At 41.2% G+C, this 20797-nt stretch overlaps 1 protein-coding gene across 1 annotated transcript in view; it reads left to right on the top strand.

The window, feature by feature from the left end:
* The first annotated feature begins 13252 nt into the window (after positions 1-13252).
* Positions 13253-20797, top strand: part of CBX2 (chromobox 2) — a 34024-nt gene continuing 26479 nt past the window's right edge. Inside the window, exons 1-3 of the mRNA XM_058166448.1 lie at positions 13253-13525; positions 13641-13684; positions 14987-15052. Of these exons, the coding sequence (XP_058022431.1) occupies positions 13454-13525; positions 13641-13684; positions 14987-15052 (182 nt within the window). The 5' untranslated portion in view covers positions 13253-13453. The remainder of the gene's footprint in view (positions 13526-13640; positions 13685-14986; positions 15053-20797) is intronic.

Consider the following 20797-nt stretch of genomic DNA (forward strand, 5'->3'; position numbering starts at 1 on the left):
CAATTTAGATTCATAAGTAAATCAGTGGTCACTTAAGCTCCATCTTAAATATGAATGTCCTTTATATTTTCCCCAGCATCCAGTATGTTATTATGCACAATGATTTAAATTTGGCCTGGGAAGATTTGCTTCCAAATTGTTATGGAGCAATGAATTAGATGGCTAGTTCAACATGTTGAAGGAAAATAGAAGCAGACTTGGAGTTGCCCAACAGGGCTTACAATAAAATTAAAGTCCATGATAATAATTCACCCACTAAACCTCAAAACATTAAAATACAAAATACCATGTTCCTAGAAATAAAATAGGTACCAAAGAAGTACTACTATGCTCACAATCTGCACAATAATGGAAACCAGGTGAGTCTTCCTAGGGAGGACATTTTATAAACTTGTTCCTCTGTAAGACGATTTTTTTCTCTAATTACTACTGCTTCACCTCTAGGAAAGGGGTCATTTATGGGGAAAGAACCTGGATGCAAGTCTTAAATCATATTCAGATGGAAGCAACCCAAGCAAAGCATTTTGCTCTCGAGGCCTTTTCATTGTGATGTTTCAAAAGCTTTTGCAGAGAGACAGATAGGATATGATGTATCAGCAGACATTTAGTCTATAATATGAGCTTCCAATAGGCTGCACAACTTTTTAAAGTTGTATAGAATGCATCCTTCTGGCTTTCAAGTGGAAGAAAAATGTACCCATCTACAGCATCTGCCCCATCCTATTTAATGAGCCTCACATGAGACCTGACCATTTAAAAAAAAACACCATAGAATATAGAATAACTGGAAGGAACCTTGGAGGTCTTCTAGTCCAACCTCCTACTCAAGCAGGAGACCTATACCATTCCACACAAATAGCTGTCCAGTACCTTCTCGAACACCTCCAATGATGGAATACCCAGAGGTAAGCCAGGTTGGGATCTTGCTAAAGTAGGGATCTTGCTAAATATAGAAATCTGTATTTCTGATAGGCACAAAGGGTCCTCTTTTAAAAAATATTTCTTTATACTGGGGTGTCTAATGGAGAATAAAGAGGAAGTGTTGCAGGGGGGAAAAATGGGAGCCACAATAGCACCATCAAAGCTCTGCCCTTTTTATGTGCATCATTTTGATAGCACAGTCACAGATCCTTTCTGAGAGACAGACAGACAGATATAGAATCATAATTTTTCAATACAATAACAGCAGTGGTGGGATTCAAGTAATTTAACAACCGGTTCTCTGCCCTAATGATTTCTTCCAACAACCAGTTTGCCAAATTGCTCAGAAAGTTAACAACCGGTTCTCTGGAAGTGGTGTGAACTGGCTGAATCCCACCACTGAATAACAGTACATAAAACAAAACAAAAAAAATGGAAAGGAAGAAAAAGAAGAGAATAATAAAATACAGTATTGCCTTCCACCCTTCTTTCTGTTGAATAATTATTCTTTTTCTTATCATCTTTGGGCATTTTTAATCCCCAAATCCAAAAATCATCAAATTTTTTTTCTTTCAATAGAAAGCCCATATAAGGTTTCCAGACTTTCAAAAGAATTCATTGTTTCCTGCAAGTTCGGTTAAATTTATGATCCAATCTTCCGCCATAGGTATCTCATTACTTTACCAGCTTTTTGTAAACAATAATCTTCCCACACTTTCCCATCTTTCTTTTCTAATTCCCTGCCTATAAAACCCAATAGGAATAATTCTGCCTTCATCATGACATGAGTACCATTTTGACTTTTCAGAGAGAGAGAGAGAGAGAGAGGGAGGGAGGGAGGGAGAGAGCAGACACTCCTAGCATGATTAATAGGACTCTTGTGTCTGAGGCAATATAAAATTTTCCAGGATAATTCCATCCCCTACCAACTGTATTCATAAGTCTATATAACAAACCTTGTTGCATCTGCGACCCACTCCACAAATTATTCCAGAGATGTTTGTGTATCAGAAAGTGCCAGATGAGTCCCAATATTTTAAAAGCAAGGCCAAAGCTCTCATTGTAGGAGTTAGAAAGCAAAAGGGAATGGACCGCCATAGAGGTAGTCTGGAGATACAGTTGACCTTTCTTATTTTACCCTGAGCCCCAGTGACCTGCAGTCGAAGAGGAAACTAGGGCTCCAACCGTGAACTCAAGTACATTGGAATGAAATGCATTTCTCCACAAAACACAACTCCAATTGAAGAAGCCCCTTCTCCTGTTTAAAAGAGAGATAGTCAAGATGAGCTCAGGAAGATCATCAGCTGAATAACAAGGAAAGGTGGCAATAAGGGAAGAAGGATTTGCGTGTTAATTTTGCCAAATAGACTTGTTTTGTGCTCTCTGGCTATGCAAGTCCATCTCTGATGTTTATAGATGCCAAGTGAGGCATTCCTTTCATTGAATCTAATGAGGTTTGTTCTGAGTCTGAGGCAGCAACAAAGGAAAAGTGATAAAAAAAATGATAAAGGGGAAATGAAAACAAGGAAGGTTTGTTGGAGATATGAACAGTTCCACTCAATAGAAGGCATTATAAATAATAATCCTAAAAACCAAAGAACTTGAAAGGCCTTTTTATCTTCAGAAGTACCCCCATCTGACTGAAGAGAGGAGGAAGCCTCCCAGGGCTGCTGCTGCTGCTAATGAAGTCACTCTTCATTCAGAAAGGGCTCTGGAGGAAGAGGTGAGATGGCAGCAGCCCTGCCAGTAGTGGCTGTCCTTTCACTCACTTGCTACTTCCTTTTATTTATTTTATTTTATTTATTTTGTCAAACATGTACAAGATAACAGGTATAAGGAACGGTAGGCATGCTGGTGCGTTTATGCATGCCCCCTTTACAGACCTCTTAGGAATGGGGTGAGGTCCATGGTAGACAGTTTAAGGTTGAAGGTGTGGGGATTTGAGGATGTAACAACTGAATTCAGGTAGAGCGTTCCAGGTAGAATTCCAGGTAGAATTTCAGGTAGAATTCCTTCTACATTACTCCTCTGCTGTGGCTCCTATTGTTAGGGTATTTACCTGGGCTGCAAAATTTGGACCATCACTTTATCTGCAACTAATTTCAGGCCACTGTTCTTTTCACTAGGTCACTTTCTCTCCTCCCTGGGTTGAGAAGAAACTGGATTGGCACCCAACCTTCTTATTTTCCAGTCAATGCCTATTGACATTCTTCTGTTCCTCCTCACAGACTTTGCCAACAAAAAAACTCTAAGGCTCATGCAGCATATACACTATGGCAAGGGTTTTAGTGTGTAACTATCTACTTCATCAGAAATGAACTTCAAGAACCTCCTAATAAACAGCTAGTTATGTATTTAGATACACCCTACTTTTTCGTCTCATTCCTCCCCCCCCTCCCCGTTCATGACATCTTGGTTGAACCATAATTCAGTTACTGTACATCCTGCCTTTATAATCACTGGAATGTTTAACCCAGTCAACAATCACAATGCAAAAAAACCAATATTAAAATGAATAACAATGAAAGCAAAGATGAGGTCTCTTAGCTCCTCTCCTAAAGTAGAGACAGTGGAGATCAAATACAGCTTTCTAATCAGTGGTTTCCCCAAGTTGGAAGGATACAGAAGACTCTCTCCCATTGAAGTGGTCTCCTCAGAAGGTCTCCCTGAAAATCTTAACACCCAGGAACATCTGTAATGAGAGAAGGGCTCTCGCAGACTGTCAGTCTCTAAACCTTCTTATCAATATCAATACTTTTAAGTCATGGCCAGAAAGAAATCAGCAATCACTGCAGATTTTTCAACAAGGAATTCACTTGATCTCATGGACTTCTGAAAACAAGAGCATTGCAGAGCAATAGAGGGGCTGGTGGGTGGGAAAGGCTGAGCTGTGGAGAAGGTGAGAACTGCCACCATAATTATAGGTCCTGATATGAAGTTCAAGCACTTGCAAAAGCTTAGGATACTGAACAGATAATCATTGGTAGCATGAAGCTTGTATATTAGAGAAAGGCCACCTAGGGCTATGCACCTCCAGATGAGAAACAGACATGGGTTGGGGAGGGGAGGCTGAAGTAAGAGAACTGGCCACAGGAAAGTTGAGATGAAAGTGGAAGGTCATCAAGAAAGACTGAGTTAGTTATCAGAATTCTCAGAGAAGGAGAGCTATATATGGGAACTGAATGTGGATTGAGTTGATTGAGTAGTTTGCCAGAGTACCAACTACCTGGCTACCAAGTAGAGACGTAGTTGGTTAGTTGGATGGATGTTGGGAAAAAGACAGATCTTCAAGAGGTTAGGAAAGTTGTGGAGAAGGTAGTAGGGATAAAAGTGCAAAGATCTTTAAAAGAAGATAATTTAGAATTCTAGATCTTTTACATTTGGAAGGTTTAGATTGAGTATGAACAGAAGTCACTGCGTATAAAAATAAACAGATTTTCTCATGCAGTCATACCACCCTGGAGAATTGTATTTCTAAAGTCTATTTTCCTAAGAGAAAGGACAGAAGAAAAAAGCAAAATTGGAAACTTTGCTGTCCAACAGTATATTGGAAAAGGAAGAGAGACACTAATATACATACAATATTCCTATATCTGAAGGATTTAATAACCGTAGCTTAGCAACTGGAGAAAGGCACAATAATTTTCCTTGATTTTCCCTTTAGGGCTCTCACTGACCATTCAGATCAAATATCCATTTTCTCCAAGATATTTCCTTTGCCACATGGAGATTCATAAATTAATAGCTGAGTGCAGCTGAGTCCACTAGTAGTTTTCAGCAGGCTAATATTAAAGTGTGTGTGTGTACAAAGACGTGCATGTACATACTGTGATGCATACATTTATAATTTTGATGAGGAATATTAAGATTTAAACTTTCATATTTAATATTTCTGTCTCAAAATATATTACTAAAAAAAACCCCACCAATTTGCACTGCTGAAGTTATCTATTTTGGTAGTGAAACATCTGCAAGTAAACATCCAGGCTGAGAGAGCACTAAGGACTCCACAGATATTCCTATAATTAGAGATAAAGAGTTGTACGTACTTTGTTGAATCAACAACAACAACAAAAAGAATAAGCAATCCAACAAGGACAGTATTCAAGTTCTTTGCTCTTGCAATAATTTTACACCAGTGATATTTATCATGCTTCTAAAAAATGTTGATTAAAGAGATTGCTTTTAAGTTTTTGTGATTTTTTAAGAAAGGGTACAATGTAAAAAAGTAACTCAGTTTTGTTATAGCTGCCAAATAACAAAATGGATAAAATTACAACAGTTTAATGACCATAATCTAGAGACAACAGATTGCCTGACATTTTGCCAGCAATTTTGGCTGGCATCTATAGACCACCTTATCTCTGAAGACGCCAGCCACAGTAGCCAGTGAAATATCAGGAAAACTCTTGTCTATACCACAGTCATTAAACATTGAAGACCAACATTACCTACTTGTATCTGTGTTTCTCCCTCTCCATTTTTCTGCCCCAGCTGCATCTTGTTGACTTTTAAAACTAGGCTAATACAGTGCAACTTGGACTCTCATTAAGTCTGTCAGGTTTAGCTCCCTTCATTTTTGAAGAAATGTGTCTTCAAATGTTTCTAACATTCAACAGATTCCATATAACAGCAAAGCTGAGAGTAACGTATCTGTAGCTAGATCTGTTTGGCCTTTTGCTCCATGAACGGAAGACAGCACTAATATCAGGTCTGCTATCCTTCCAAACTAGACTTGCTACAGTTTTTGCATGTATAAAATCAAAGCAAACATTTGGATTAAACTCTGAGGTCCTCAGCAAGGCAAACAATGTACTTTACTTACCAAACTTCATCTACTAATAAAGCGCAGAAGTTTTAGATGGAAGAACAGTCATTACTGTACTCAAGGAATTTGGAATCCGCATAGATTTTATACTTCTGTCACTCACCCCTTTAAAGACTGCAAAGCAATTATAAATGTGCCCATTTTAGCTTTAGCATGTCACCATACTATATCCAAACTTCATCGGCGGTTCCAATAATTCAATCCTCGGTTTGAAGCACATCGGGGAGCACAATAGATAAAACACTTCATCATGTGAGGTCACCAAGTCAATGAAGACCATTCTGGGAGAACTTGTTCCAAAATCTTCTTGATGAGGCTACTGTAAGAAATAGTTTGAAAGTTCAGTGAGGCTGTATACCATTATGGATGAGAGGCAACAGGTTATTATCTAGGGATGGATTGTTTGATTTACTGATGTCCCATGTACTGTACGTTGAGTGGTCAAGAAAATAGTAAATAACATAACATAATAACAGAGTTGGAAGGGACCTTGGAGGTCTTCTAGTCCAACCCCCTGCCGAGGCAGGAAACCCTACACCATTTCAGACAAACAGCTATCCAACATTTTCTTAAAAATTTCCAGTGTTGGAGCATTCACAACTTCTGCAGGCAAGTTGTTCCACTTATTGATTGTTCTAATTGTCAGGAAATTTCTCCTTAGTTCTAAGTTGCTTCTCTCCTTGATTAGTTTCCACCCATTGCTTCTTGTTCTACCCTCAGGTGCTTTGGAGAATAGTTTGACTCCCTCTTCTTTGTGGCAACCCCTGAGATATTGGAACACTGCTATCATGTCTCCCCTAGTCCTTCTTTTCATTAAACTAGACATACCGTGTTCCTGTAACCGTTCTTCATATGTTTTAGCCTCCAGTCCCCTAATCATCTTTGTTGCTCTTCTCTGCACTCTTTCTAGAGTCTCAACATCTTTTTTACATAATGGCAACCAAAACTGATTGCAATATTCCAAATGTGGCCTTACCAAGGCATTATAAAGTGGTATTAACACTTCACGTGATCTTGATTCTATCGCTCTATTTATGCAGCCCAGAACTGTGTTGGCTTTTTTGGCAGCTGCTGCACATTGCTGGCTCATATCTAAATGATTGTCCACTAGGACTCCAAGATCCCTCTCACAGTTACTACTATTGAGCAAGGTACCACATATACGGTACCTGTGCATTTTGTTTTGTTTTTTGCCTAAATGTAGAACCTTACTTTTTTCATTGTTGAATTTCATTTTGTTAGTTAGTGCCCAATGTTCAAGTCTGTCAAGATCCTTCTGTATCTTGAGCATATCTAATATGTGGTTTCATGTTTGAATCTACATATGGCAGCTTCCAGGTGCCCCTTTCTGTACCCACAGAATGCAACCAGATGTCAAAAAGCAGGATTACAGTATACATTGCAAATTGTAATCCCAGGATGTAACCCAGCCACCTCTCACCTCCTCAGCCACCTTGCTAAAATCTTTGCTGCTTCTTGGAGAGATATGCAAAGAGAGCACATGAAGAACAAAGCATAATGATGCCCCCTATGCTTAAAAGGCTTGTCTTAGATAGAGGAGATTCTGATACAGACAGAATACATAAACATGGTTGTGTCAATGCAGAAAATACAGCAGTGTTAAAAAATGGTCATGTAATCTTTTTCAAGCCAGGGAGACATGATAGCAGTGTTCCAATATTTGAGGGGCTGCCACAGACAGGTAGAGGTCAAGCTATTTTCCAAGGCACCTGAAGGCCAGACAAGGAATAATGGATGGAAACTGATCAAGGAGAGATTCAAACTAGAAATAAGGAAAAAAATTCTAACAGTGAGAACAATCAACCAATGGAACAGCTTGCTTTCAGAAGTTCTGGGAGCTTCATCACTGGAGGCTTTAAAGAAGAGATTGGACTGCCATTTGTCAGAAATGGTGTAGGATCTCCTGCTTGGGCAGGGGGTTGGACTAGATGACCTAAAAGGTCCCTAGGTACAAGGAACAAAAGGTTGCATCACTCTAAACCAGTTGGAAAGTTCCCCATAGGGAAACCCTGATGGCTGCCTGGGATATGCAGTGTAGAGGACAATAACAAACTCTCTATTTATGAATGCAATTCATAAGTAGTTCCCCAAAGATGGTTTTAAGAGCTGAGTGGCTCCACATCCATTTTGAACAGGTGCCAGCTTTCTTGAAACAGAGGCCACACCTTCACAACATTTGTGTTCCTTTTTCACAATATTGAAAAGAAACTGGAAAGGAAAGATCATTTTATCACCTTCAGGAAAAACATGAAAAGGACATGAATAACTAACTTAACTACGTGCGAATAGTGAGGATCACTACTAGTACCCTCCACTCTTTGGTACAGCTAGCCCTTAACTTGCAACCGTTCATTTAGTGACAGTTCCAAGTTAACAATGGCACAAAAAAGATGACTTATAGCTGTCTTTCACACTTACAACCATTGCATTCCCCATAATCACATGATCAAAATTCATACACTTGCCAGATAGCATGTATTTAGGACAGGCACAGTGTCCCAAGGTCATGTGATCACTTTTTGGGACCTCCTGACAAGCAAAGTCAATGGGGAAGCTGGATTCACTAAACAACCATGTTACTAACTTAACAACTACAGTGATTCACTTAACAACTGTGGCAAGAAAGGTTGTAAAATGGGGCAAAATTCACTTAACAATTGTTTTTCCTTAACAACAGAAATTTTGGGCTCAATTGTGGTCGTAAATTGAGGACTATCTATATTTATTGCCTACAGAAACCAGGTCAGATAAGCTGCTCGGGCCTCGGTTTCAATAAGACTCCCTGAATGGTCTTCTCCTGTCTAAACTAAATTTAATGAACAGGAGCCATCTAGGAGTGCTGATTCATTCCAGAAAAGATCTCATTGCTATAATAGCTATCATCTAGCAAATGTTATACTGCACTATCATTACAGAAGAGGGGAGTAATTATCTAAAGGTCTTATGGTACAAAGACAACAACAAGAGCAAGATAACAGAATAACAGAGTTGGAAGGGACCTTGGAGGTCTTCTAGTCCAACCCTCTGCACAAGCAGGAGACCCTACACCATTCTAGACAATGGCTGTCCAATCTCTCTTAAAAACCTCCAGTGATGGAGTACCCACAACTTCTGAAGGCAAGCTGTTCCGCTGGTTAATTGTTCTCACTGACAAGAAATTTCTCCTTAGTTGTAGGTTGCTTCTCTTCTTGGTTAGCTTCCATCCATTGCTTCTTGTCTTGCCTTTTGGTGCTTTGGAGAATACGTTGTGCCCTCCCCCCACTTTTCTTTGTGGCAGCCCCTCAAATTTTGGAAGACTGCTATTATGTCACTTCTAGTTTTTCTTTTCACTAGATTAGCCATAACCAATTCCCGCAACCATTCTTCATATGTTTTAGCTTTCAATCCCCTAATCATCTTTGTTGCTCTTCTTTGTACCCTTTCCAGAGTCTCAGCATCTTTTTTATATAGTAATAACCAAAACTAGCTGCAGTATTCCAAGTGTGGTCTTTCTAAGGTATTATAAAGTGGAATTAACACTTCATGTGATCTTGATTCTATCCTTCTGTTAATGCAGCCTTGGACTGCATTGGCTGTTTTGGTGGCTGCAGCATATTGCTTGCTCACATTTAAGTGATTGTCCACTAGAACTCCAAGGTCCTTCTCACAGTTACTGCTATTGAGTCAGGTTCCACTCAGAATGTATATTTGGTTTTTCTTGCCTAAGTGTTAAAACCTCACTTTTCCCTACATTGAATTTCATTTTGTTAGATAGGGGCCCAATGTTCAAGTCTGTTGAGATCCTTCTGGATCTTGACCCTATCTTCTAGAATGTTGGCTACTCCTGCCCACTTGGTGTCATCTGCAAATTTGATGAGTTCCCCTTCTATTCTCTCTTCTAAATTGTTTATGAAGATATTGAAGAGTACTGGAACACCCCACTGCTACTTTGGTACTTTTCTACTATGTCCCCATACCATCAGCCACATCTAGCCACTGTCCTTAGAAAGGCTTACCCTTTGCCCAATGCTGGGGCTCTCCAACAACCATGGAACTAAGATATGGGGGAGCAGAGGGCAGAGGATCCATGCTTGGCTAATGAGAGGGGGAAGGAGCCAGCCGAGAAGGAAAAGAATTCCCTTTTCCATTCATCTGGCAGCAGTAGTAAATCACTGTCTGTCTGTCAGCCTCTTTTAGAGGTGTAACAAAGGAAAAGCTGTGGAGGAAGCAGTTTTCCAAGTAACCTACTTACCTCCTTTTGTTCAGGGACAAGAGGATTGCATCTTGCCAAGGGTGTGGGGGGAAGCCTTGAGATGGTAATAAGGCAATCATTTTGAGGAGGTATGGTACCATTAAGAATTATTTTTTACAACCTGTAATTGATGAAAATAGATGTGAAAGAAATTTTTACATCAAAAAGAGTTCCTGACATCAAAGTCAAATCCTACCTCCTCATCCTAAACTTTTAAGAGACTTTCAAGAAGAGTGTCTTGCTGTCTTTGATTTGATAAAGAATTACTTGACTGGGCCTTTTATGTGAGCTTGGTAATGGCAGCTGGGGAAGAGGGAATCAGTCACCCATCTGAGAAAATCCAAAAGCTTCAAAAGATGTTGTTGATGTTGTTTTCATTTCTCCCCCATTTGTTTTACTCGTAATGTCCTGAAATGGAAGTTACAAAGTTAATCCTCCAGAATATTAAACAGTAGTACCGGTATAGGTGGTGAAGTTGCCCAGAGCAGCCTTATCAGTGAGATTGATGACATATAAATTTAATAAATAAATAAATAAAACATAAGCAGATATAATTTATAAATCTTTGGCCATTCTTTCTCCACAACTATAGTGGAACTTCTTGCAATGATTTAAAATAAAGGCTCCATCATATTCTGTGGGCCATGCTATTTGGAAAGAAATGACTAATTTTCAGAATTGGAGAAAAGGTAAAAACTGCTTGGAAAATTCATACCAATCAACCAATCAATTTTTATTATGGTCACAGACCAGCATTAAATTCATATCTATCTGCATGAGTCATTATAACAATAATTTCAAAGTTGGAATCCTGCTGTCTTACACACACACACACACACACACGTACCTGCGAGGTTCCTTATGGGCTGATAAGGTTTTTACACAAGATTTTCATGAATTAACCATTGTATGGCACAACCTTTAATGTGAAGAATAATTTGCTACCTAAATCTGACATAGAATTTACTTCCAATTGGAAATTGTTCTTGGTGTAGAACAGTAGAGACAACCATTCATACAGTATAATGTTATCTATGAAGTTGTGTCACATCTGAGATTTGGATTTTCTTTTCTGTAGAATCATATTTCAGCTTGTTCTATAGTAATTTAATAACTAATTAATTCTGTAAGTCGAATAGCAACCTATCTCACTTTGGAGTCCTGGTGACTCCAAATTTTGAAAGTATGATTGTGATGGAGGCATTGCAAATAGCTCTGATTTTATATTAGTTTTTATGAAAATCCCATGTGAAATCACTTTGGTCCACAAAGCTCCATGACTCATCTCCACATTTTAGTGATATAGCACCTCCAAAATTGTTGGGTTCCTATGTATAAACGGGTGTAACTAAAGTGATTGTGGTTTCATGAGGATTGCAGATAAACAACATGTCTTTCTGTGAAGATCTATACATCACATCTATGTTTTTGTGCCATAGTGGTGCCAGAACTATTGGATACAAAATTTTGAAGGCACCTTCAATGTAATGGATGTAATCTAATGATGGTTTCATGGGAATCATCTATAGAATTTATGCACAATCAAGAGGATCCATTCTTTAAAATAAGTTATTTGATGAAATAATTAGATTCTTGATGGCTAAAGTTCAGTGCATGTAGTCATATATCTAATTTTATGTGCTGATGCTGATTTTGTGCATCCCTTAAAATACTTAACATTAAAATGAATATTTTGAGTTGAATCCACATTTTTGCATCATGACATGACTCTGCATGCCAAGATGTAGTCTGTAATTTGATAATGACTTCATGTGGATCCCATGTAACTTTTATGACAGGGAAATGTTAAATCTGCTTCCTAACTGTGGCATCTTACCCATAAAATTGATGTCATCTATTATTAATAATGGAGTTCTTGAAAAAATATGAAGATCCGTTTCTCAGATTAATGTATTTGTCTTATAGCACTGCTAGATCCATGGCGATCAGGGAATTTTTTGTGAATTTTTGCATTCTTTTTTTGAAAGGCAAATCAAGAGGATACAGCCCTCTGACACACATTTTTGCTGCATGACAGTGCCAAAATTCATCCAATCTTGATTAATTGAATTATGTATCTGCAGACAATTTATTATTTGTTCCAGGAGGATCCAATGTCAAAATATTACAAAATTATCTATGCTTGATTTCATGTATCCAGCTTCCATCTAAATTCTTCAGCCTCAGACTTCAGAAGATCCAATTTGTCAGCTCATGATTTACAACTCAATTATTCGGCAGCACCTCATTGAAATTACCATACTTGTTTCTCAGCAATGCTGAAGCTGATGAAAGCTGTAGAAACTTATATTTGTTTTCTTTTCCCTTTCTCGAAAGCCTTCTTTTCAAACATTTAATTCAAACAATCGTGGGGGGGGGGGAATCATAACTTTAATTTTTGAACATTGCTGTATTACTTGACTGATTTCCTGACGAGATCATTTGTCCGTTGGGTGATTCCAGACCCCTAAATCCAAGCCAAGTAAGGGGATCCCGCTACGGATTAGGACGGAAGCCCGTCTGAGCACTCCAGGATGCTCAGAACAAGCCGAGAAATCGCCGTAGGACGCCAGAGATTAAGTCTGGAGTTGGATTCGACTTTTATCTCTTAGGAGTCGTGAGAAAATGAAGAGCGAGGATGAAAGTTAGCGCTTTTCCGGCGCGCATTACGAAATAATGAAGAGGAGCCGTTCTTAGAACGCCCGCAACCGGATGACAAGAATTTCGATTCCCTGGTTTAACCGGCGTTCTAAATCAACAAGCTTCGAAGGCTTGTTGAGCGCTGAGAAGTCGAAACCCCTCGAAACATTAACACTTATTCGGGAGCCGATTTCTGGCGCGGCCAACACGTTTTTAAGAGCCCTGAAGAACGTCGCCGGCGGGTCCCCCGAACCTGGGCTGGGCCAGGCAAGCGTCCTTCCTCTCTCCAGGTTTAAACTTCAGGAACAACCCCACCCCTCCCTCTCCCCCAACTCAGTTTTTTCGTCCACTCTCTCTTAAGTCTTCAGCAACTGGGCCGTCGAGAGAGAGAGAGACCCAGCAAGCGACGCAAGAAACAATAGGCGAAGCTCGGTTTCCCTTTCTCCGCCACAAGCTCTCAAAAGCCCCGCCTCCCCCCTATCGGATTGGCTAACCGGGAATTTGGGGAGCCCCTGAGCAGGGCGTGGGAAGGCGGAGCCGGCTGCGCGCGCGTTGCATTGTGTGCGCTCGAAGTGAAGCTCTGGGCGTCGCGGGGGGGGGGCGGCGTTAGGTGCGCGCGTTGCCGCCGAAAGTGGGGGAACGGCGGCGGCGGCGGCGGCGGCGGCAGCGGGGAGGAGGGGAGCGCGCGCTCCCGCGGACTGTAAGCCTTGTTCGGGCACAACGCTGGCTCCGCTAAAAGCAAGTCAGTGTTGGCGGAAGAAGCGGAGGCGGTGGCCGAGGAGGAGGGAGCCGAGCGGAGCCAGTCGGGCGCCATGGAGGAGCTGAGCAGCGTGGGAGAACAAGTCTTCGCCGCCGAGTGCATCCTCAGCAAGCGGCTTCGCAAGGTGGGCGGCAAGCGAGGCGGCCGGCAGTAAAAAGCAGCGACCCCGCCGCCCGCCGCCTCGGCTCCTTCTCTAATGCGCCTCTTTTTCTCTCCCCCCCCCACCTCTCTCCACACAGGGCAAGCTGGAGTATTTGGTGAAGTGGAGAGGCTGGTCTTCCAAGTGAGTCGGACAATGAAGCGAGCAGCTGAGCGCCAAGCCAGCCGTTGAGCCGAGGGGCTCCAGGGCGGGGCTTAAGGGGCTTGGGGATGATGGGATTCGGGCGAAAACAAGACCCGGGCGGCGCGGCTGCAAACCGCCAGCCGGAGCGGAAAAGGGACTGGCGGAAAGTCCGGGACTGGGGAACCGCGGAGGTGGGTGGGGGGGAGAGGAGGAGGCGCGGGACCGCCTGCCACCTCGGCTGGACTTGCGAGCGCTTAGAAGTTACTTCGTTTCTTGCGGGTATTTTTTTGTTTGTTTGTTTGTTTTTTCCACTCTTCCCCCGGGAGCGTTTCCTTGTTTTTGTTTACTTAGTAATTAGTTAAATTTTTGGCGCCGTTTCTTTATTGGGGGTCGCTCTGCCGGTGCCGGCTTTGGGTGAATTTCCCTGCTTGGTTTCCATGTGTTGCTTTTGCCGCTTGTGCTTAAAGAACGAACTTTTCTTCAGTCTTTCGTCTCCCTGGTTGTAACGGGGGGCGGGGGGGTGGTGTAGAGAGCCCCGGAGAAGTGTAAAGGCTCCTCCGCAGAAATAGCAAAAGCTTCCTTTGCTCTCCGTGGACCCACTTCTGAAACCCCGATCTTCCCGCTCAGGCATGTGGTGGTGGGGGCTCCACCCCGCCCCACTTGCAGAAGAAGGGGGAAAGGGTTGTCAAACTAAAAAAGGAGCCTCTCCCTTTACCCCTCCTGCCAGCTGCTCCTGAAAGCCAGACTTTCCCTCTGCTTTTATCCTTTTCCTGCTTGACTTCTCTTCTTACACCCCAGCCCCCCCCTCCCCACACACGTGCCCAAGTTATCCATAATGCATCTCAGTGTGCTCTTTTTTCCCCCCTGATTGCCTCCCATGCCTTTTCCATTAAGCAAATTGAACGGGTCCAGTCATAAAGCACAAACTTTTCATTGAACGGCTGCAAAAAAAAAAATTAAATTTCATCCCAGAATTAAACTAGTGCTTATTACTATTCATCAAGTTCTCTTAGGTCCCTGACCAAGACAGTCTTTAATTAATTATTACTTTCAAGCCAGCTTTCCCTTTGATGCCCTCTGGTTTGATTAAATTACAGCTCTCATTACTCATAGCTGGCAGGGCAGAAGTGCTTCCGTGTTGGGGGTTATGGGAGTTGTAGTAGCTCAACAAATTAGGGAGAGCTAAAGTGTGTACTGCGCTTTGCCTCAAAATGCAGTCCTATAATAAACAAAATCTCTAATTGTGGATTGTATGTTGTAAGAAAGCGGGGTATAGTAGTGAGTGATTTTCCTCTTTTCTAGGCACAACAGCTGGGAACCTGAAGAGAATATTCTTGATCCAAGACTCCTCTTGGCCTTCCAGAAGAAGTGAGTAAGCCACCAACCTTGCTGAGAGGTGGGAGGAGGAGGGCTTGCCTAGGCAAACCAGCTGGAATTGTGGAAACAGAATACAGAGTACTCTATTGTTCCTCCAGATTGCAGCCCATTGGCCTGTTTTTCCTCAATACCTAAATACTGTTTTAAGGGCCTGGTTAATGAAGAAAACTCAAGTGTAAAGTTGATTTGTGATGCTTTTAGACAGAGTTTAATCAGGTTTCATGGTGTTTTTTTTTGCTTCTGTATTCAGCATAGGGGTTGCTGTGTAGATTTCATTCTGTACATTGATAAACTATCCACGCTAATATGAAAAAAAAGTTCCTGTTACGTAGCACTGAAGTGGAGAGGATTTAGGTCTGTCTCACTGGATGCTGAGAAGAAAGTTGCTATCACTAACTTGATGCTTAAGACTTCTGTTAGCACCTAACAGCTGCCAACAGCTTGCCTTGGTCCTCATGCAAGTTTTATGTATTTGGAGAAATTATAAAAATCGTTACCGGTCAGAAAATAAGATACTAAATAGTATGTTCTCTGAATACAATGTACAATAATAGAATATTAAACAGTAGTATCTCTGTGGGGTGGTTCAGAAGGCTCAAATTGGTGGACCAGACATGCCAATCCCAGCCCCATCCTTTTCTACATGCATTGAGGATTGTGCGTGCATAATGTGGTTCAGATCATGTCCACTTTCTTGCTCATTTTGCTCCAACGTAGGTGCCACTGATATTGGGAACTATTGAACATGCATGATATTAGGAAAGAAATGTAAAGCTAAACTAGATGGCATACAAGAGAACGGCTGTTCGGTTTTGGAAAGGAAGTATGCCAGAGATAGAATTGTGTCCAGGGTAAAGGCAAGACTTGTCTTCTTAAATCTATTAGCATGTAGTACTTGTGCAGATTGCATGAACATTGAGAAGTTTATAAAACGGTCCAAATTGATCAAGTTGAAGATATTAAGTGATATATTCCCTCAATACAAATAGTGTCATAACAGATATGCACAATAATTGGACAGGAATGGAAAGCTGAAACAATGGTCATACAAAAGAAGTGTGTCAAAGGAATTGGCAAAAGTGAGCAAATACATGTTTAGATTGACAGTCTGTATTACTACGCAAAACAAGCCTTAGATCTGTCCTTTGGCTCTGGAACAGCATCCCCAGAGATCTTTATGTGTTCCATCCTAAGCATCTTCTGAAAGTCTTAGAAAACTTGGCTTTACTCCTAGGCCTGAAGATAGGTAGCTACTGAGCCCCAGTTTGTTTCTCCCGGGGCGAGCATTCCAGACATTCATGAACTATTCCTTCTGTTTTTATAGTAAAGATTCTCAATCCAGACTGAGTTGTCTGGAAGTTGAGTCATGGTAACTGGATTTATTTTCTTGTTGATTCATAATGTTTTCCTGCTTTTCTGAGAGTTTCTTCAGTCTGAGCAAGTTAGTTTGGGGGACACTGCATATGTCCTCCAGGGGTTCCTGCTAACCAGTTTTCTCAGGCTGAAGAAGCTACTTGGATAAGCAGCAAAACAGTTTGAACCAACAAGAAAAGAAATCCAGTTGTCATGATTTAACTTCCAGACATTTGGGTTTTTTTGTTCCTTACTTTTAAAATGTAAGCAGAAGTTGCACTTTTCACAGCCCAGAGTCAGGTGGCCTCTAAATATAAAATAAATATATTGACAATCACCATTTTCAATGCTTTATCACACTTATGGAATGCAAATTCTAAAAATAATATACTGCTGCATCCTCCCACCAAAATTTCCAGTGTGATTCAAGAGGTTGGCTGTGCAGGTTTGAATTTGTACAACTGTAGTTTCCTGCACATATTTTTGGAAAAAACACGAAACATTTCCTGTGCAAGTGACAATGTTACAAGATTTATAGATTGGGCCATGCCTTCTTCCCCGCTGTGTGCTGCTTCACAGTGAAAAGTCTCCTGTAGCACATGATAGATTTGATTGTGTACTCTGTGTTCCTTAGTTATTTTATCTAAATTTTAATTCCAATAATATAGTTCTAGAAGAAAGATTGATAAAAATGGCACGGAAATATATGAATTTTATAAAAACAACTTAGCATGTGGCATATAAATGCTAATAAACAAATGCCTGAGCAGAGGATTGGACTAGAGGACATCCAAGGTCCCTTCCAACTCTGTTATTCTGTTAATGCATTAAATCTGAGAAAGTATTCTCTAAATGGAGGATGATGAGAACAAGAGTAAATAATTTCGTAAAACAATATAATTATTTGCATGAGATGTGTCTACTAGGCCTGGGATTTAAAATATTAAATAAATAAAGATGGATCTGTTAATAAATATCAGCCAAGAAACTGGAATCTCCATTTTCAGTAGCTGTGTCCCTTTAGGATTAATAAATATTGCTGTTGATGCCATATTTTTGTTTTCTTACGGGTTTCTGGCCATTGTTGGACTGAAGAATAATATTGGAGTATTTAATTCTCCTTACTCTGTGCAATTTTACTATATAATTTCATAAAGTGATTAAAAATAATGTATCATCAGAGGAGAAAATAGCAACATAAAGACAAGTAAATAAGAGTTATTTCAAACTTTACAAATTTATATATGCTTCCAAATTGTAATTCTGTTCCGTCTGTTTTTGTTTTTTAATCTCTGCAATTTTTATAACTTAAGTGAAGGTAGCTCAAGTGATAAGCTGATTTGGGCTTCCTGGATATCCAACAAATGAAGCCCTCAAAAGTAATAATATTGAGATAAGGGATTTTAAGATCTGTGGTACCAAAGAATGGAAGATATGTGACAGGTGCAATGCTGGTAAAACATTGTCACCATGGCTATCCATGTAGACATATGAGGGGAGGAGAATGCTTTGGCTGGGTACAATCTCCCTTCAGTTGATGGGCACATTCTCTTCTGTGTCCAATATTCTATCAGTCAGTCCAAAACTTGGTGCAAGAAATTTCCCTTTCATTGATTTCAGTGGGAGAAATAAAAAAAATCAGAAATTGCTATCCCAGTGTTGACAACAGCCTTACTGATATCAATATGCCAGTGTTTACTACTTGTAGTTCACCTCGCAAGGATAACTTAAATGTATCCACCTCAGACAGATATCATGTCTTAGAATAAGTGTGCAGCATGGGCCGTATCTTTAGCCTGACATTATGCAAAGAGAGCTCGGATGGAAGAATGATGGGAACATATGGAGAAAATACGTTTTGCACAAAAAGGAAGGTTGGTCCACAAAACTTCCTGATCTTACAACACATATGAGAACATTACTAACCAATTTTGCCTAGAACCCTCAATAGGTACTTATCTTGGCATTCCAGACACATTTGTCCAGCACCAAATTCTGTTTTCAAGTTGAAGGACAAGATAGCATTGTACACAGGTAAGCATGGAAATGAGGAACATATCTTAAACTGCATCTCTTTCCCATACCTTTTCCTGATCTCTTTGCCATATACATAAGACACATTTGCATGGGCTGTGTTTTAGCATTTGCTATACCCAACAGTAGAAGTCCTCATTCCTAAATACCAAGAGAATCTTTCAATTGGCAGAGATCAGATGCTTCATTACAACTGCTGTACAGGAGCACCTTTGCTTTGCAAAATTAAAATTTCAATACACTGGACACAGTGTATCTCTCACTGCAAGGTGAAATGTGCTCACAAAAATTTACAGTCTCCTTCCTTACTGTCACAGAGAATGCAACATCAGGGAGGGCATGAGGATGGTCTAAGCCAGCGGTCACCAACTGGTGGTCCGCGGGCCACTGGTGGTCTGCGAGAACATTTTGATGGTCCGCAGAAAAATTATTTGCATTTTTTATATTGCACTAAATCAGGGGTCCTCAAACTACGGCCCCTGGGCCGGATACATGCAGTGAACGCTTGTGTTGCTGCAGAGAGTCTCCCCCTTTGGGGTCTTCTTGTGTGGGTCAGAGGGGGGGCAGAAATTCCTACTTGGGGTCTGCTTCAGCCTCCTGGTGCAGGGCTTTAGGCGAAGGCTGGAGGGAAGCGCCGCTGGTGGCAAAGAACTGAAGGGTCTTTTTCCAGTGGGACTGCATCATGGCCTGAAACTGGCTGACCATCTCAGCCCAGCTGAGCCTCCAGGCACCGGCACCTGGCCTTGCACTCCCGCATGTCTTCTCTCTGCTTGGAAAGCCTATGATCATAGTCCTCAGTGTGGTGCTTCTGCTGAGTCTCCTTCTCAGCCAGATCCAATTTGAACTGAGCCAGCTGTTTTGCCAACTCTTTCCTAGCTTGAACAACTGCTTCCTGCCGGGTCTTAAGGAGTCTAGGCAGGGAGGCGAGGAGTGGCTGACCGGGGAGGGGAGAATACAGGCTGGTGAGGTGCTCCTTGAGGTGACATTGAGTTGGCCACGCCCACCTAGTCACACCACCTAGTCACGCCCACCCAGCCAGTCATTAGGCAGATTATATTAGTGGCCCACGGGATTTAAAATTATGAATTTAGTGGTCCCTGAGGTCCGAAAGGTTGGGGACCCCTGGTCTAAGCAATCAAGGATATCATTCACTCTTTCTCCTGACCAAATGCTTAAGTGTATATCCAGATTAAGGGACTATGGGCTCCTGCTGTCTGTTGCCAGTTCTACTGTCTATGTTTTCCCTTGCTGTCCTACAGGTACAGGTTGATGGACAAGATCAGAAAAGAGATTGTAACCTTTGACTATCAGCAAAACCCAGGATTTCCCCAGATGTTCTTCAGTGAGGTATTGACCAGCCTCTCCAGGCAGATTTACATACCTCCAGAGCAGAAAGTCATACAATTTTCTGCCCTACTGTCTGTTAAGACACGGTTTCCAATGCTCAAGACTCTTCTATTTGTTTCTTCTGAGGCAGTTCTATCCCAAAGAGACCATTCAATAAAAGCTCTGACATTGTCCTATGCATTATTTGTGTTTTGTTACAGTGGAATAGTGACTAAGACTTCTTTTTCTATAGACATTTTAGCTGTGGATATTGAGAGTCTACATGTATCATGAAGAGTATCGGGTTGAAATCATTGCCATAATATCTGCCTCTTTCTCGTCTCGAGGTGGAACAAGAGAATACAGTTTGGTAGACTGAAGACTAGCAATTGCTATGTGCGTTCTCCTCTATGTGCTGAGGGAAATCTTTTCTATGTGAACTGATGGGATAGATGCCTGAATCAATTAGTAGAGAATAATCAGGAGGCCGTGGGATACTCTCACGAGTGCAAAGTTGGTCTAGTCAAGGATGGCAGAGGCTGCAAAATGAAGGTTGGCCTCTCATAAGGAGCAATCAATGTGTTGATGCCATTTTTCATCTTGTTATGCAGTGTCCTTGTGTAGGGACCTATATTTTTTCTGCCAAACTAGGGTTTATTTTGCTCTTTCTTCTTGTGATTACTACCTAATTTAGGGGAGAAAAGAGACGGCGTTCCTTATAGATCTGTTGGTTGTTTTGATGTAATGATTCGCTAACAAATTCTGTAGCATTTCTAGCATGTTGTACTCCCTTTTTTGTCCTGTTTTTTTCTCCCCAGATGTTAAAAAAGACGAGTGGCTGTGTTTTACCAGCACTTCCCCCTGCAGAACTTAAAATGTCTTTTGTTCATCCCTATGCAATGAGCCACTGGAGGGTGCTGCTAGCAGTTTATGAGAACCCCTGTTTTCTGTAGATTGGACGAGTGGCTGTGGCATTTCTTCTGCAGCTGGGCCTCCCTAATGTTGAAGTGGTATTTGTAGCCT

This window comes from Ahaetulla prasina, chromosome 2 (genome assembly GCF_028640845.1).
Source record: "Ahaetulla prasina isolate Xishuangbanna chromosome 2, ASM2864084v1, whole genome shotgun sequence".
Classification (NCBI taxonomy): domain Eukaryota; kingdom Metazoa; phylum Chordata; class Lepidosauria; order Squamata; family Colubridae; genus Ahaetulla; species Ahaetulla prasina.